The following is a 20,050-nucleotide window of genomic DNA, read 5'->3' on the forward strand; positions in this document are numbered from 1 at the left end:
AATAAATGGGAAAAGTACGCTTTTTCCCGTTGAATTTCCTATGCAGGCAATTTTGCACTAAGGCGACTGTGCTTGCTGCTATATAGCGGAGCATCTGTGCGTTGTCGGAACAGGACGGAAATTTTCATTAGAGTCCAGTCCTTATTATCCTTGTCTCTGGTCACCTTTCAGGGCCACTATCTCCACTTTCCAGTCTTACTCATACCCATTAAATCAAGGAATTAACACGGAGAAATGAAAGAAACTTTGGAAGAGCATATGTGCCATTAAAATAAATTTGCTACGCCCTTATCGGTTTATCGTTATATCTATGAAACCTTAGGATTCATACTGGTTATAAAAGTGAATAGAACATTGTCACCTTTTATTTCATACATTTTGACATTTATTTCACATTTGATGCTTCATCAGTGAGCTTCATTTACGAATTTGAGCTCGTAGATCGAATTTGTTGTAATGCATGATCTCTTTCGAAAACCAGCCACCCAGAACTATTTTCTGGGTACACCACTGGTTTTGCGCTTATTCCTTCTCGCACGTTTAACTCTCGCTCAACGTAAACGAGCGGGCTGGAGGCGTTCCGACCGTGGTCTCGTGCGATGACCCGCTCAAGAAGGGGTAATGTGGGAGGCACCTTGCGGAGTGCGGAAATTGTTTCCTCCGCGAAATCGTTTTCCGTTACGCTATTTTCAACGATTTCCTGGTTTGAATTTATGCATACGTAAGTTTTTGGGCAAAAAGACCGCCAAATATTTTTAAGCTAGCGCGTTGAATCTGACTTTCCCTGAATGCAACCGCTTGCTTCTGTTTCCTGTGCGTAGAAAATTGCTTTTCTTGATTGATCTGGATGCACGTATTCTTTACGTTCACACCTGTGGTTTCAATTCTGAAATTCATGGCCTATGATTACACTTAGAGCTTAAACAGCTGGAACAGATTTGGTTTCTCTCAGTAATGATTACATTTATCTGGGAAATCGTGAAAATTTTATGCTAACACACGCCGTAATACTTAATTGAAGTGTTATTCAAATTTAAGCATTTTTTTTTTGCATTGAAGTCGTTAATAATAATGAATGTTTTGTGTGACATCTGGCAAATGGTGTTTACTCAAACTATTTACCTACTGCGAGCGACTTACCTAGAAAGATGAAGAAGGAAAAAAGATTTGATCGTGCAGATGTTTTCAATAATCTAGTTTGTTTCGTTAATGATGACTAACTCCACAACGCACACTTATTTACAGTAATTAGACAGACGCAGGTTTTAGTCTCGGTGGCGTTGGTTGCTTTTATTCAGGATATGGATGTAAGTGAACATTTACTGTTAACTTGTAACATAAGTTTGATGTCTTGAGTCAATGAGTGCTGTTTTCATTGTAATGGAAATAAGTTTTTTTATATTGAAGAATCGTATATATCTACGACTATTTGAGACTTTTAAATTTTTTTAAACATTTTCTGTAATCTTTTCTATTTTCAAACACAGCTTGAAGCAGACCTTTTAGTTCAATATCAATCTCTACTCTACGCTTCGTCAGTTTTTATGCCAGTGGATATCTATTGAAGAGCGATAGTTGTCTTAGGACCTACACCCCCAATTTATTCAATTGTAAATTTTCTCGCATATCTCTCTTCTGGTTTTTACTCTCGACAAAGGAATGAAAAAAAGGCGTTATCTTCCTACCGTAGGGAACTGAGGAGATGGTGGGACGATTCTAGCATAAGTAACGTGGTAAATATCCCAAAGCATTGTTTTCTCAAAGCTTTGTGGAGAGAATAGTTGTTTCCCTTTTTTCATTGTGCTATTAATGGAATTATTTTATTTTTCAAGCTTTTAATGACACACGTGATGATTTATTAGCGTTGTATTATTTCTCATGAGGGTGCGATAACGAGGATAAATTGGTGTGAACTCTGCAGAAACGGAAACAATACAGCGCAACTCTTCTGGCGCTTGTTTTTTTATTTTTTGAATTAATTTTAGTGTGTAATTTCATTTATTAATGGTACATGATTCTGCGGGAGAGTGTGATAATGAGCGTAAATCGACGCGGATAATACGAAGCGATTCTCACGAGCGGCTGAATTAAAGCAGCGCCGTAACGGTCGGCGTTGCTCTTTTTTTTTTTTTACTCGCCGCCTGAATTCCCCTCCCTTTGATATCGTGGAAAAATTTCTTTACCATGGGCAGTGCTATTTCAGAACCGCTTTGCTTATCGCGAAACGACCGTGGAATCGTGTCGGAAAAGCAAGCTAGGTATTAAGCAGCTATTTATGTCTAGGCATTAAAAAGAGAAGACTGTAAGATTCATGCGATTAAATAACTCCAGAACCCAGAATTACCACAAGTGGAATAACATCTAAGAGTATGCGCCGTTAGTGAGAGGGAATGCGACAAGCATCTGCAGCTCCCTCTGGTTAGACATCCTGGATTTATTTCCGTGATAACTTCGAGATATCAATTTGTTTTCACTAAATTTATTTCTTCTGGCATGAAAAGTATCTTCGCTACCTTGATTGAGGAATGGCTTACTCTTAGTGCTTCAAATTTAATCTATTCGGAGTTGAGTATTTTTTTAGTGGTAATAGTTAATATTTATATTTGGGATTTATGCCGGCTCTTAAAGTCTCTTAAATTTCAGGCAAGATAGAAAACCTAGTGGAGGGAAATTTTCCAAAGATACTGCACTGCACTATCGTGACGAATAACAAGATTTTACATCATATTAAAGGTTGGTGAAATGTGGTAAATCAGCCACATTTAGGTCGAAAGTAATACGGATTGATTACTGAGGTTATGTCAAATAGCCTTTCTTATCATAAAGTTTTATCGCTTCAAGTGTTTCTTTTTCTTTTCTTCTGCTTAACCTTTTCGACAGTTCTTTTCTCGATTAAGTATTGTGCAGAAATTAGCAGTGCTATAGCAATAAAGAGTTAGGGCAAGCTTTGGTAAGGTGTGAGACGAACTTAGCGATCAATTGGACGTATAACTTGCATTCAAAAGATTTGAGTGAGTGATATAAATAACATGATTTATGTATTCTCAAAAAATTGAGTTTACCGAAATGAATAGATAAATATCTAATTTATATAATGAAATGGATGGTGGAGGCTGATAAATTGTGGAAATCAGCTGTAGGATATGATATAATAATACTTGACTCTTTTCCATATAAATATTTATGTAAATGAGTCAACCTGTTTCTCTGCACTGATCAGGACTCAAGATTATAAGATGAAACCTTTTATGCAAAACGTATGTTTTCGTATCCAATCTTATAATATTTACTACAAAAATATGAATAATTTTCGGACACATTGATCGTTTATCCATATCTCTCGTGCTAATCAAGGGGAAAGTCATATTTATCAATGACACTCATGTATTGAAGAAAAGATGGATGCGGAATATGGCAGAGGCAGAAAATAACCGTAAAGTAGAGAGGAAAAGGGATGTAGGCAGGTAGCTGTAGATTCAGATTCTCCGGGAATACTAAGAGCACCATCGACCGAAACGTGATGGATGTGACAGGCGGGGATTGGGGGTGGAGTCCAAGGCTCGAGACAAGGATCGTCGGAGGGCCCTCTTTACGCCTCCACTTCCACCCTGGCTGCTGGAAGGCTAAGTTCTTGCTTGCTCGCCAACCTGAAGGTCGTCAGTTCTAATTCTTCGTGGGTGGATGAGATATGCTCATCATTTTGTGGTCGAGTTGTGTGCATGGCTTTCCTCTTCACTTTATGCTTTTCATAATTCATGTTTTTGATGGTTTCAAACATGAATTTTTAATTATTTGGATAAATACCGAAATTTTTTGGTGTGTACTAATTTGAAAACAAATGAAGATAAATGTTTCTTGTTTCATTGGTTGCGGGGCAAAGTCCTCGCTTGTCAAACAGCAGGTTCGAGCCTCGGGGGGGGGGGGGGGGGGGGGGGGGGGGTAATTTTCTTCTTATTCGGGATAAGGATTTTTGTGAACGCTTATCCTTAACCTGTAACACAGTTTGATGTGTTAAGCTGATAGAGTGCTATTTTCGATTGTACCTATGGAAATAAGTTCTTATATTTAAAATTTTATGACTTTTAGGGATTTTTTTAACTTTAGCATTTGCCATCCTTCCATTCTTTATACACAGCTAAAAGCTGATGTTTTTAATTAAATATCAATAATTCTACGCTTTGTACATTTTTCTGCTAGTAGATATCTGTCGGAAAGGAATCGTTGACTCAAGACCTAAACCCCGAATTAATTCAATTATAAAGTTTCTCGCATATCTCTCTGTTGATATTTGTTCTCAGCAAAGGATTCAAGCCAAGGTTTGATTTTTTAGGCCTACGTACTAATTTCAATACTTACAGAGGTAATTTTTTTTGCAATACCTATTCATCAAAATATTAACTACGCTTTTTTTAAGAACTTAAATGTACAATAGACATTTTCTTTTCCCGTTCTTGATTATTCCGATTCATTAATCCCTCCAACCTTTTCCCTTGACTGTACCTACACCCTCCTCTGATCACAATATATTTCCTTGCGTCCGGCAAGGACTAAGATTAAACATGACTTAGGTGAATGACTTCCGTCAGCTTGTAAATGTTATAAACTTCGTAGTCTCATGCGGAAATCGTCCTTTCCACAGCAGGAAACGTACGTATCCGCGCATGTTGTGGGTGGATCTCAAAAAAGGTGCATGCTGCATCACATCCCACGCACCCTCACAAGTGAGAATTCTTGGGAGATGGAAAAAAAAAAAAAAATAAAGATTCCATGCTGTGCAGTTTTTATTGGAGAGGAAAATCTTCGGGGACAATCCTCTCTCTCTCTCTCACTCTCTCCACGGTGAGAATTTTTTAAGCATTAAATTTTTTGTTAAATCTCCTTCAACTCTCTTCAAGAACTCCCTTCTTAATCTCCTTCTCTCGACGCCAGCCTTCTCTCTTTCTCTCCCCCTCTCTCTCTCTCTCCCTCTGTCCCTATCCTCCTCCTTGAAGGAGTCACAAGAGTGTTCTTGGTCTTCTCACGAGAAGACGCTGCTGCCGTGAGAACCGCTTTGTTCGCTTTCAATTGGCAAGGTCATTCACTGCGCGTTCTCGAGCGGGGAAGTGGTCGCCGCTTTAAGAACGCCCACCTCCGCCCACCACCCTCTTTTTCCCGTTTCGCGTTTCCACCCCTCATCTCCCTCCCTCAACCCCCAACCACCCCTCGCCTCTCGCATTACGTACCACGGTACTCGTCCGCCTGCAGCGCCGCATGATCTTTCCCTCCATCGCATGCGCGCACACGACCCAAAGCGTGCGCGGGCACATACGAGGATCTCCTCCTCACCTGCCCCTTCCCTCTATCTCTCTCCCTTTCACTCTTCCTATCTCTCTCGTGTCGTCTCCCTTTGGCAATGACGCTATAACGTGAACCGGCCGGATCGACATTGACATTGTTAAAGTCTTCAGTATTTTTAAGTTGCATGCTACCAGTAAGGGAACAAATATACGGTTCCTTGATAAAAACAACTAATGGTAAAGTGCTCACTGTAACCCTTTACTGCATTAATTTAAAACGAGGCAATTTTTTTTCTTTATGAACGATATCCAGAAATGCTTCAATGACTACATTTTAATTAGTTTTCCTGCTATTTTTTAATATTTAAGGAAGCATTTGAATTTGTATCTCATTAGATACATTTTGGTTATGGAAAACTTTTACATTAAATGGATATGTATCTCAGATTTCGCAATTGACGTGCTCACTGTAATCCTTTACTGCATTAATTTAAAACGAGGCAATTTTTTTTCTTTATGAACGATATCCAGAAATGCTTCAATGACTACATTTTAATTAGTTTTCCTGCTATTTTTTAATATTTAAGGAAGCATTTGAATTTGTATCTCATTAGATACATTTTGGTTATGGACAACTTTTACATTAAATGGATATGTATCTCAGATTTCGTAATTTTCCACAAAAGGTTTTAATTTCGCATACTCATTGAAAACTTTTCATTGGCGCCCGTACCTTTGCCTAATAAATGTATAGATATCACTCGGGTTAATCCTCTTACTCGTTTCAAATGCGAAGAGCTGACTTCCTTCGACATAATTAGAAGCTGATCAACTTTGGTACCAACTGACCGCTTCGAGAATCTCATAGTATAACGATCATATCTGATACACCATGCGTTTGAGAGGAAGAATTGTGCCCTTCAGAAATAACCGGCACTGAGTGTAGTGTGTCATACATGATAGAAAATGCAGTGAAAGGTTAATAAGAAACTCAACTATCGACCATGATTTCAATATATTATGTCATGCACAAGGTATGACATTATATGTTTAAACCGGTAGTTGAATTTTGTATTAAAGGGTAGAAATTATCATTTGTAGTTTTTATCATGGATATCTCAAACTTCCCCCTAGTCAAGTCTGAAACGATTTTATACGAAAACTACGGGTATCTCTGATTTATTCGCGTTTTAGCTTAATTTACTTTTGTTTATTTTTGTGTTATGAATGATGGCAAAGGCCTCAATATGCAGCAAAAAGCGGTTGATTACGGGTTTCAGCGGCTCACGTTCGTCGGATCAATGACTCCGTAAAGATATCACCGTGGCTAGTTCCGGTATACTTATACATATGAAATAAACAGTATTAAGCGCTTCATTTATAAAGTTGAGTTTAGAAAGTTGAATTTTCTTCGGTCGTGTAAAACATCGATTAGCTGGGAAATGTTAGAAACTTCATAGTCACAAAAATATATTGCCCTTTCCACAGCAGGAAACGTGCGATTTTATCTTGCTAAAACGAAGGATCTCGGACAATTCCTATTCATTTCCCCTTTGAAGAGGTTCGCAGGTCCTCTCCGTTTCGTAATGTGGATTGATTTCGAAGTCTCGCAAATGACCTCAACTATCGGTCGCCTCCTTCAAGTACCAAATAGGCACTCATGCGCGTTATAATTTTTCTACCTTAACTCTTTTGTTAATTTATAGAATTGCCGCTATTAGAAGCTTTATTATTTTCATTTTCATGCTTGTGCATTTCGTAACGAATAAAACGCGGTCGACCGTGAGTGCCTCCTCTTAACTCACGGTTGCAGTTAAGCCACGACCATCACAACATACTTCATAATTATGTCACTATCGTTTACTAAATGCTACAGCAAAATAAGATTATGGTACTGGAATTTTGCAACGAATTATGGGAGGAAATTACTCTATTCATTGAAAATATACTTCACTGTAATTATATACCGCAGCGAGATCTTCCCTTTATCTCCTGATCAACATCAAACAATCGGATCGGCGGTTTAAGTGAGATTTTGCGGGATTCTCTCGCGTCTCGGGCCAATTCCGGGTAATTAGCCATCCCGAAGGTGAAGAGCTGTAGAATATTTAAAAATTTTTATACTTACAGAATAATGTTTGAAACTTCTACCATGGCTATGTAAATATCTATGCGCACTAGAGAAGTGTGGCCGAGGGTACATGGCGTGTTTTTGCGTAATTGAAAATAATTTTGTATGGTGTAATGACAGTCAGGTCATTTTCAAATAGCGCACTTCATAACGACAAGTGGGAAGTCTCCTCTACTCAGGATAGTGCCACCACCAGTGAAGAGGATCGTTACTCTCGTACTGGCAGCATTTGAAGCGTACGTTTTTAAACTTATTTTCTTAGTAACAACTTCCCGTAAACTGCGTTTTACAGCCTTTACCTACCGGGATTCCAACATTAACAATGCGCAACGCAAACACTTATGCCCTGGATAGGTCCTACTTACCCAGGTAGGACTCACAATGGCGAACTTTGGTTTGTCAGCGAAGACTTTAAGCCACTGCCGCAGAGGCCGGCAAATTTAGTTTTTTTTAATTTTATTCATTTGAAATTTTTATTTTATTAGCATGAATAAAGACTTTGGTAGAAATTTTTATTAAAATACTTATCCTTCATTGCTGCCATCATGCGATCTAGGGTTTTGCCATTTCAATCTTGGTCGCATTTTCTGAGGCCGATTACCCCTCTTGTTCATATCTCACTCGAGATAATTTGTATGCGTATGAAATGCTCGTAGCCCACTGATAAACGTGCTACAACGATGGATTTTTTTTTAGCAATTCTTGAGTTTTTATTCGATTGACATGGATAAAGACCGCACAAGCGAGAGTGGAGACTCGTCTTGATGGAAATTAGCACTCTCTCATTTTCTGGTCTGACCGTATCTCGCTGTCCTGTGCGCTTGGCTTGAGATGGCAAGCGAGGGAGTGTCTGATTAAGGCTAGGATGAGTGCTGTATGCCTGGTGGGGAATCGCCCAATGCTACACACCCTGGTGGTGGCTTTCACGGCACCTCATAGATGCAGATGAAATTACTATGCCATTGTGGATAGATCATCAACATTAACCCCTTCCTCCTCAATTTATTTTCTATATATCGTGCTCCTATCCTCTATTAATTTTTCCTATGGTTCTTAAAATGGAATAGTAAGTAATGAAATGATATTTTGTAGTTTGTAATAAACGTAGAACAGTGAAACAAAACGTGTTTTCACAAAAATTTCATATTGTTCATGAACGAACCCTCCTCCCGTAGTAAAATCGAGAACACATCTTTCGCTACTCGCATAAAATCATATTATTCCTTCCAGTGCATCATATATAATGAAATATGTGTTCTTTATGTACATATTGGAATTTTTTTACTTTGTTAAACTCTCAAAATGTTTATATTGCTCCCCTAAATAGCGCAAAAATTGTGAAAATCTGATGACAAGCTACTCTCGCGATTGCGAGACATCGAAAGTTCAAGACTAGCTCCACTCGTCATTTCAGTGCAACGGGTGAACGTGAAATGAAACCGTCGATGCGGGGGTGAAGCGTCATCTTGATGGAAATTTCTGTGCCAATGTGGATTGATCATTACCATTGCCATTCTTTTTATATTTACTTGAGATGTATTTTTATGCGTGTGAAATTACAGTAATCCGTTGGTAATCGAGTGAACCATGATAAAACGAAGGATATGTGGCCATTCCTTAATTTTAATTTGATTAACTTGAAAAAAGACCGTCAAAGCGGAAGTAGTGTGTCATCTAGATGGCAGTTGCTGTGCCATTGCGGCTAGATGATCACCATTAAGACATAGGACTCACCTTAGGCGTGAATATGAGGAGGAGGACGACGGTGGAGGAGAGCTGGCTGCGGGCGAAGGCCAACACGAACATGAGGTCGGGCTCGAGGGGCGGCGGTGCCGTGTACGAGGAGTATGAGGGGAAGGGCGCGGAGCCGAGGTGCAGGAGGAGCGTGCGCGAGGTCCAGGCGGCGCCCTCACCGGTGGGTGCGTTGGCGGACGCGGACGCCGCACCCGCCTGCTGCAGGAATACGGAGTGCGGCGGGGAGGGCGAGTGCTGTTGGTGCGATAGGGGCGGGGGCACGGGTGCAGAGGGGACGGGAGGGTAGCGGTAGCCGGAGAGGGTGGGCGGCAGGTTGTGCTGCAGGATGAGCGGCAGCAAGAAGAGCAACAGGTAGTAGGCGGCCGAGACGAGGGCCTCGACGGCCAGCGCCAGGCACAGGAAGCGACGCTCGCTGAACTGGGAGTGGGCGTTTCGACAGGCGTAGCCCACGTGCAGACCGAACAGCAGGATCAGCATCTCACCTTTCGTTCCACAGTGGATGTGTGCGGAAAGAAAAAAAAAGAAGAAATTAAACAAGACATATTAGAACTTTATAAAACTCTTATATCCAGTGGCGGATCAGGATAGGGACAAGGGGGGAGTAACCTCCCAGAAGTAGTGGGGGTCCGAACAAAATTACCATTTTATCTAGGGGATATTGGATACCCAAGGGGGGGCACCACCAGCCCCTATTTGGATCTACCGTTGGATTGTAACATACGAAAAGCGTGGATGAAGTCATCTCGGGAAATCAGACGGGTCAAGATGGACATTGCTGCCAACTTTTCAATGGCCTTCTCTGCCATCCTTGTACATATAACTGAATATTTTGTACGAGTTCTTCATTCGCCCTGAAGACCGTGGCAGGGAAGGCCATTGAAACGTTGGCAGCAATGTCCATCTTGACCCGGCTGATTTCCCGAGAAGACTTCATCAACAAATTCGCGGGGAAAGTACCAGATCCTTCATACCAAAAGCGTGTAAAGAAGGCCCTAAGTTTAGAGCTAATTCGTACTTCAATTCGATAAAGTAGATATATATTTTGGAAAATATAACTGAATATTTTGTACTTGTACAAAGTGGCAACCTCCAAATAATTCCATTTTATCTAATGTGTGTTTCGACCCAATGGGGAGACCATAGCTCCCTCCTTTAAATGCGCCACTGCTTATATCGATATTAGAGACCGTAAGCGTATGAAATATGAGTGGGTTTGCAGGATAATAATGAATGTGGAAGTATAATTTGTTGAAATGCGTAGCATTTTTATGATCGTATGGTGTGCATGTGGGAATCATCACGAATGCTGATGATTGATCACCCTGTGCCGAACACACTTGAGATTAGTGTTGTCACGAGGCTCGAGACTTCCTCGTCTCGTGTCTCGTCTTGTTTTCGAGACGAGACTCGAGACGGAAGATGGTAGCGGAGACGGCCGCCGAGATTCTCTAGTGCTCCATACAATCCTACCTCAACGGGTTTGATACTTAATAAATCAATAATATCGATATTGTAGATTAATGCTCCCTTAGCCTATATTAAACGAAACACGGAATTATACAGCTATATGTGCGAAAGCTCATTTAAAAATGCATCTTTGTAGGCCGTGAATTGCATGAACGCATGCGCAAATGTATGAACTCAGGGTGACTAAATTGGTGATGATAGCTACTAAAAAAATCACGACCGATTCAGATAAAGATGCAGCTTGAAGATGTGTTATTTCGTGCCCCGTGTTAAACATCCTTTAGCTTTCCGCGGCGTTGATCTGTTGACCTATACGCTGTTTTAAGGGTTATAGACGCAAAGGAAACTGTCTTCAATATGCAAGGTTCCAATCAGTGACGTTTTAAGACTACCACACCGTGATCTCGGGGAATACAGAAAAATGGCGATCATATGCGTGGCTTTCCAAATCATACTTTTATTTATAACTAATAACTTCAGTATATGTTCTTTTCTACTAATTTATCAAATGATATTCTCCAAATATCCCCCTTAATTAGAGGTTTCGCATACCTCTCTGGCGCCAAAAAATTAGTAAACCCCTATCTTTCCCTTTTCCCTTAAGGAGCAAATTGATTATGTCCGTGATTCCAGTGCGATGAAGATTCGGGAAATATAAAAAGAAGAGCTGAGGGCCAATATCTCTTGGGTTTTCCGCCGCTTATATCTCATGTTCTTAGGCAATAGATACATCGGTGTTACTGCTGTTGTCTTCGGGTCACTGACGTGCAGTTTCCAAGACATCAAAGGGAAACGGGTGACAATTACACGACTTATATACTACTGAAGTCTGCACTTCAGTGCACCGAAGATTAGTTATTTAACACCTGTGAATTTGTCGTTCAAGCATATGCAAATACGCAAGCGAAAACTCGAGAGAGCTGCCGAGAAAGAATTCACTAGGATTTTAGACCGAATATAATAGATTATCTCAATTTTGGGTTAGTCGAGACTGAGTGATATTGAATGGGGAACTTGTTGGGACTTCGCGGAACGAGGGCGGATGACTATAAGTTGGGCCCCATTCCGGGAAATCTGGAAGTTTTTCTTCCAACAAACTCTTGGGTACTGAATAAATGCTCTGAAATTGAAAAAAAATTCTAGGATATTAGAACGCTTGATACGCAAAATATGCAGATGCTTTTGCCATTTCGTACTCTACAGGGAACTTATTGCATTTGCGAGAATTTGGCCTAAAAGTGGTGAATGTGACGTTAAATAGGATTTTTCTGAAATTTCTTCAAATAATTTGATCTTCAAAGCACTTAAAGAGTTTCCTGTTCTACAAAAGGTCTTGCTCAAAGATTTGTGATTTGGGTTATTTTTTCATATTGGTAGGCATTTTTCTGGCCGGATGAAAAACTAGGACGCGGACAATGATCCGTTGAACCTTGGGTAATTCTGAGGATTTACGCTTCAGTCAATTTATGAAACAACTGCCATCGGCATGGCGTAATACTTTTCGGGTTGCTAGGAAACCGCTTGAATGACATTTCCTCTTTCTTTTCCTGAGGAATTAAACACTAGGGCCTTTGATGTTTGTTTCACGCATCAATAGATATGTTTAACGATTCTGTGATATTATAGAAATATCATGACGAGCTGTTTCAACGGTTCCTTCTTCTCAACTTGTAAGGGAACTCTTTTCAAGTTTCATCATCATCATAAGTTAACAATCCTAAAATAGGCTTGACGCAGCTCTCCTATCCGCTAGCCTTTTCATAGTGACTTAATTCTTCTTTTTATGCCCTTTTTAACTTGCCCTATGTAATTCATTTGGGGCCGTCCCTTACCCATCTTCCCTTCCACTTGTCCTTATACGATTGTTTTCATCAGGCCATCATGTCTCATAATATGGCCAGCTAATTTGTCCCGTCTGCTCTTTAAGGTTTTTTAGAAGACTTATCTTTTCTCCCACTTTTCTTAACGCATACTCATTACCAACTCGCTTACATACTGCTCGCTTACTTCCTCATTATTTTTAAGTATCAGACAGGTCAACGTTACTCAACCTTAAGTAGGTGCTAATTCTCATTAGCTAAATTACGTCAGATAGAAGGAAACTTTGCTATTTCCACATGGTAATTTATTGCGATCGACCATGGTTTCGTTACATCGTCAAGGTGACAATGTTACGCTGTAACGAAACCATTGTCGGTCTCAATAAATTACCATTTGGAAATAGCAAAGTTATTATTTCTTCTATTCCTACGATTAAGGATTTCCACCAAGTTACGCCCGCTACTATTAATTATGTTAATTACGTCGGATAACTTGGAAAAATAATGGATGTTTCCTTTGTTGCGTGAGAATATTGCGAAAAGTGTCGCTGTTGCACGCGGCCCACCGAAATTACGAATCAATCCGTTTGCACTCTTCCCTGCGATGCATGTGAAAACTAAGCTGATTTCTGAAGAATTGTTTTACTACACTTCACAATTTTCAATAATGTTCGACCGCAATCAACGCCTGTGCGACAGTATCAAGGGTATCACATGAACTCTGTTTTTTTTTTACTGATCAAGCTGATTGCATTTTGGTTTACTCTCTAATGGTTTTCCTTTCTTTCTCATTATTTGACCATTTAATCAGTGCCCATGTGGTTAGTTAGTTTAATGTTCCATTTATTCCACAAAGAAATTTTTGTCTTTATCAATTCTACATGATTTTCCATCAATTAATATGTATCTAGTTAAGGCGCTGTTCTCTGAGAGTTGCTACTGGCATATTTTTCCCTTGAAAGAAGCTTTTGAGAAGGAAAAAAAAGGAAAACCTGCAAGGCGCGTAAAAATTGATAAAATCACTAAATATATATGATGATTTTCCTCACTATTTGTTTAAAACTCACCTTTTTGAAATAATTTTCCCTCTCCTTATTTCTAAACGAGCCTAAAGCATTGCAAATAATATGCATTCCGTATGGCTTTAACACTCCTACACAAAGATCTCCTCATTAGCTATTTTCTATCTGATGCGAGACAAGGCTTTCCACTACCACTCTCACCTTTTAGCCTGAATGTAAGGGTGACTGTAAGGAAGATATTGTGCGACTCAGATGTGCTGAAAGTGGTGAGGATCAATATTAAAATCAGCGAGGTTCGTGGATGATTAGGCATTAATTTGCCAGTCTAAGAATGGATTGCGGGCACTGATGGATGCGATAGATTAAATGCGCGATGAATATGTTTTTGAAATTTATCAAAAGGAGACCAAAGGCATTAAATGGTTTTGCAAAGCATTGCGAGAAAGGAATGAGTGGAAAAATATGAAATACGATGTTCTCAAACTAAAGCAGGCGGACTAGTTCACTGGGTGGGCAGCAAATACGATGAAAACGAACATGAATTGGATATCTGTAAGAGAAATGCGTTAGAAATGGAGGGCTTTGCAGATAGAAAATAGTTAATGAGGAGATCTTTGTGTAGGAGTGTTAAGAGAAGACTAGTGGAGAGAGTGATCCGGTGTGCAGCTGTTTGCGGTACTGAAACGTGTACGTTGCGGAAGGTGGACGGAAGAAGAGTTGAGGATACGAGGCGTGAGAGCGGAGGAGAATGGAGAAGGTTAAATATACGGAGAGAGAAAAAGAAACAAGAACATGGAGGGTGAGGGGAAGAGAAGGTACGGAGGAGACAGAAATCTTGGGTGGATTACCAGGAAGGGGATACTTAAAACCATGTTAGAGGGAAGAAAGTTATGCAAGCGAGGAAGGGTGACAAAGAGAATTGGATTTATAGATAGCATGAGAGGAAATAGGCTTTATATCGACTTGAAGAGAGAATTTAAATTTGGGATGAGGGACAGAATTTGGGAAGACTCGTAAAACGCTCCATTTTATTCTACTGTAACCCGCAGAATACCTAACGTTGGGAATGCATGCATTTTGCTTTAGCGAGCTGACGAATGAAGTACTCCATTTCTTATAATTTTCTACGATGTATTTTTATATCAGTTTTATTTAACCTCGTCTTTTTATTTCACTCATGGAAGCGTTCATGAATAAATATTCAAGCCGTACATGGAAGTTATTAAGATTATCATGTTGTTAAGATTATTATTTTTTTTCAGTAAACCCTTCTCAGAAGAGATGGTACTTTGAAATTTACCTGACATTAGAGTCAGTCACTTCGCAGTTGCATTTTATCTAAATAACGAGATTTTCTTGTAAAACCTTTGAGAGCTAACGTAAGTGCACTTTTTCGGCCGAATCCTGAAAACTGCACGAGTTCACTTGCATATCCATCATTTATTAGGGTAAGGACTAAACATCTATTACGTCAGAAGAATTTAAAAAAATTCAATTAGATTCCTACTTGTGCAAAAGTTTCCTATGGATGAATATTGAATATGGTAGAGAGCACTTTATGTCGATTATCGAAGGCAAATTGTCGATTATTAAACTAAAGATAATTGAGAAATCTATTCCATTTGCTTTAACCCTCATTCCGAAATTTCCCTCCGAGCGCAAAGCTGGGGGCTAATTGGCGGGATTACTTTTTTTCTCTCGGCTACTGGTAATGACTTGATGTCATTTAATGGTTCGGAGCTCACACTGGAACGGTTCATCCCATTAGAGGCCTTTGTGGCCATAATGTGCCCGGGGCAATTCCCGCTCCGTGCGGAACGTCCCATGCCTCTCGGCCGGCTGGTTATGGGGGCCATGGAGGCGGGCGAGGGCAGGGGAGAGGACTCTTTCGGGTCGGGGGCGGAGCGGGGGTGGAGTTTTGTGGCGCGCTCGCAGACCCGTGACGGCAGGTGTCTTTATTTTGAAAAAAAAGTAGAAACGCGACACATCCGTGACCACCTCCCCCCTCCGCGTTGTGATGAATTAAGTAACGGAATAGGCTACCTCCAAGCCCATAGCCGTCATCCCGAAACAATAGCTTCTTTTTAAAAGCGCCTTATCGGCCGATGTTGGTGTCGGTTAATCTAGGTCATAGTTCGTGTTGGGCCCTCGTTTCTGTGTCAAACGGTCAGATGGGACGGATCAACAGGCCCGATGGCTGCTTTAAGAGAGATTGTGGGGGAAGCTGTTTGGCAGAAAAAAAGGTACCCACGAGGATGGGGAAAAACGATGACATGGTTTTGTGGAATATGAGTCCGCGTGAATGGGGCGATTTTTCGGGTCAGTTATCACACGTGTCGATCTGTGTTGTAGCGGAAATGATGATGGCATAGTCAAAGAGTTTTGTGCAACAGCTGTCCTGCGAAAAGTGGGTGAGGAGCTAAATTAAATTATGCAAGTTTGAAGAGGCGAATCTCTTTTTATTGCACGCCGTCGAGTCGCTCAAGGTCATGTTTTGATTTTTTTTTGGGAGTCGTCCCATTCATTTTATGTGTATACTCCGCAGAGTTGGGATTTCGGGACGTGATATGTTTGCTATCTCCCGGAAAATATCTATTTGCATCGCTTGTAACGATGTTTGTTCAAACTGGGAATTGCGCTAAAACTGTGAGGGCATAACATTATGTTTTTTTCAGATCACCCTTCTCGGAAGAGATGGTAGTTTGATATTTACCTGAAATAAATGTCGGGATTTACATAGTCACTCCGCAGTTGTTCTTTATCTTATTAACAAGAAATTCTAAAAATATCCGTGAGAGCTAACTTGAACGTACTTTTTCGCCCTAAATGAAGAAAACTGCTCGAGCGATAAAACTGTTTGGGTAGAAGGTTATGTTTTTTTCAGCATACCCTTCTCGGGATTGTGCTCGACATCACAAGGTGCTGCGTTTATACGGAGGCAATGTTTTAAGAGATTATCACACATTGGAAAATTTCAAAGGATAAACTATTTGATTGAGCATGGATAATATTACAACCAGTGGATTTTTATTTTTAGCAAAGAATGAGAATATTTAAAAGGTCAGCAATCAATATTCGTGTCAATTGTTTATTTTTTTCCTAAAAATAATTTGGACCAGATAATGAAGCTATTGACGACATTTAAATACATTGACAAAACAGAAAGTAAGCTCAGTCTATCACTTCATGTATATTCTTCCGCGTGAGTAACTGCGATGATTGCGGAATTAGACGGCTCAGCACACTGTAAAATAAAGTATGGAGCAGTAAAAGACTCCATTAGTATATTGTTTTGACCCTCCTAATCGAAACACATACGAGGTTATTTCGAATCCATCACGTGTAGCATGATGAAATCCAAACTTATGCCTTGGAAGAAATTTTCAGCCTATATACTCATTCATAGGCGGATAAAAGAGGAGGGGGCACAGGGGCACGTTTTAAATAAAGACAAGATTTTTAATACGGTTATCATAACGTTCTTTTTATTTTGTGTATTACGGAGCCTCAATCATTTGGGTTAAGAGTAATATCTTTTGTATCAAATAAAGAGAATATTTTCTTCAATAATTGTTGTAATTTGCTTTTAATCTCAAATATGAGACCCTTGTGCCCCCCCTCCTCCAGGAAATAATCCTGGATCCGCCCCGGTACTCATTTATATGAAAACGTATACGGTACTGTCATCAAATTTCGTCGGTGTCGAGATTTTATGTCTCAGACTTACTTAGGCATAGGCATCGCATCATAATATGCATCGTTAAGGTGCGAACACATATCAGAGGAAGAAATCATTTGTCTTGATCGGGATTCGAACCTGGATCTGATAAATAAGTTAAAACTTCTCAATGGAAGAAGAGGTTTTAATTATTTAAATGGCATACGACTTTGTGTGGATTCTGGAGACATGGATTCCAATCCCGGTGAAGGCAAATGATCATTCCTCTGTGGAATTTTCGCAATTTTAGGGGCAATTGAGGGCGACTCTATAAATATACGCCTCTGGGTAGTTTACGTTAATTTATTTGAATAATATGTACTTGGTTATTTTTTATAAACATGGTTAGAAGTAGGCAATTTTCCGGGTGGTAACAAAAAAAAAGGTCATAAAACTAAAAAAAGGCATTTAATACTCATATACTTTCTTATCTTATTCTTAAAAATATAATTTTTCGACAAGAGCTCAAAATATTTCGCTATTAAATCGTTACGGTCAGTTATGGTCCTATTATTTAAGAAAACTTGTTTACGTTACTTCTTTGTGACCGGCACTATTATTAAGTGTTCATCATTTTCCCCACGAAGTAAGGGTTTTGCAATTTCCTTCTCAAGTTCTACCAATGCTCTTTCCCCGCTGTATGTCCTATGCATCTCATATTATCTGCGCTTTCTCCTCCTGTTTGTTACAAGCTCTCCTATCCGAGTTCGCCGGGAATTTCAGGTACACTCTCTGTCATTTTGTTTCCTTATCACATATTAAACAGCTTTTTTAAAAATTACTTACCGATCTGTGTGACGTAGTCCCACCAGAGTGTCTTGCAGGAGAGGAAGGGCAGACCCTTGATATAGTCCTCGCCCTCGTCTCCGTGGGATCCGTCGAACACCTCGGCACCCGTGTTCCACGCCGTGCCGCGGCCCGCAGTGCCCACGGCCAGCAGGCTGAGGTTCTGGCGCAGGGAGAAGTCGAGGCTGGTGGCCGTGTAGGCGGCGAGGTAGCCAGCCGCCGCCGCAGCCATCCCCGTGAGGTACCTGAGGAGGTCCTTGTCCCTCAGCACCCAACGATGGGCCTTGCGCGTCCGAAACTCCACGAGGATCCTGAACGAGAAATTAATAGAAATTCATTTATATACAGGGTCTTATAAGTACTGCTATGATAGCAGTGGAGGCATTAAGGGTGGAAAAAATTTCGAAATGTGGTGCTACAGAAGAATGACGGGGATAAAAACGAATAACCGAATAAATAACATGTCGCTGGCCTCGGTGGCAGCGGGGTACAACCAGTGCATGATAATCCGAAGGTCACGGGCTAGAGTCCCGCCTGGGTAGCCAGCCCATATCCACGGAATGAACGTTTGTGACAGTCCATTTTTATTAGTTGTAGCTCTCTGATATAAGGGCCTCATGGTGCTTTTTTTTGGGGTGATATATATAAATAAATAAAATATTGGTGGAATCCAAAGAAGAGATTGAGGGAAGAGAAAAATGAAAACCGTGGTAAGATGTCGGAACGACCTAATCTCCTATGTGTCAACAAATTAATGCCTGATGAAGGCAATCGTCGTGGGAAAGTAGATTGCAAGACCGGAAAAGAAATAATTCCAACAAGTTAAATGGAAAAGGCAAAGAAAGATGTATAAGAGAATAAATACGAAGGCGCGAAAAAATTAGGTGATAGGATGTATGATCTTAGGTTTTCCCGGCGTATCAGGTGCAGAAAAGTTTCTCGGGTTTTCCACCGGTTGATTTTCTCCATGTCTCCCGACGTTTCGAGCAGTGACTTGCTGTTCATCCTCAGGAGATCTTCTTTAGATTCAGTAACGTCGAATGCTCGAAACGTCGGGAGACATAAAAAATATCAACCGGTGGAAAACCCGAGAAAATTTTGTGTAGGTGATAGGATAATTGAGTGGAGAGCTGCGTTAAACCAATCGTTGGTGTTTTGACCAATAATGATAATGACAAGTTTCATCGTGAATTTTATTTAAAGTATCATGCTTAACTTTCCTTGCCACTATTATTTCCAACAGTCCAGTTTTCTGCACGGTTTTTCCCTCTCTTGAAGTAATTAAAATCGGCGACAGTGAGGCTCACTCAAGACCCCGGAGTGATTATAACATTTACGGTTGGAAGGTCAGTTCATTTAGTTCCTCTCTAACATTTCAAGAATATTGGCTTTAGGGTAATCTTAAACCTCAAGCCAATTTAAAAAAAATCCTTGAACTGCAGTGAATACCAGAAATTGAGGGATTTTATTGTTAATGAGGGGACAGAAAGCATTTAGGAAATTATTATTCAGTTAGTTTTTTTGAAATATCTATTAGAGTATATGACGTCGTCAATTAGGTCAATGTAAAGTTTACCCGTGTGTTAGGCTACTTAGCATGAAGACTTACCAATATATGTAAGTTTCAATCTACAATGTTTCCAGCTTCCCTGGAGGTCCACTAGATTGTGAAATTTTTATTTAAATAATGTGTTTGAATTTCCTCTCTAGCATTAATTTTACCTTAACACAAAAGGTAGTCTGGCGAAATAACTGCGTTCAGTCTTTTATTGATCATATTTCAATGCTTTGCATCCAAAATATATCTATACATAGGTTTTAATAAACATTCACACTTCATTTCCTATTTTATACGCACAGACAAGCATGGGGATTAGTGCTCATGAATACATGAGACATAAAAACAAACTTTATTGTTGTTTTGCGACTTAATACATGTATCAGCTAATGACGATATTGATGTAAAATATATTGACAAAATAGGGAGAAATTTCAATCAGTATGAGACAGTATCATACCGGACCTTTATCAGACCCGTCGTATGATCTTGTATTTTTCAATTTCAATCTTAGCCC

General features: G+C 40.0%; 1 protein-coding gene across 1 annotated transcript in view; it reads right to left on the reverse strand.

Annotated features, from left to right (window-relative positions):
- Window positions 1-20,050, reverse strand: part of LOC124155179 — a 188,168-nt gene that overhangs the window by 16,807 nt on the left and 151,311 nt on the right. The window contains exons 9-10 of the mRNA XM_046528896.1: window positions 17,976-18,286; window positions 9,142-9,644 (exon numbers count right to left, since the gene is read on the reverse strand). Of these exons, the coding sequence (XP_046384852.1) occupies window positions 9,142-9,644; window positions 17,976-18,286 (814 nt within the window). The remainder of the gene's footprint in view (window positions 1-9,141; window positions 9,645-17,975; window positions 18,287-20,050) is intronic.

This window comes from Ischnura elegans, chromosome 3, assembly GCF_921293095.1.
Source record: "Ischnura elegans chromosome 3, ioIscEleg1.1, whole genome shotgun sequence".
Classification (NCBI taxonomy): Eukaryota; Metazoa; Arthropoda; class Insecta; order Odonata; family Coenagrionidae; genus Ischnura; species Ischnura elegans.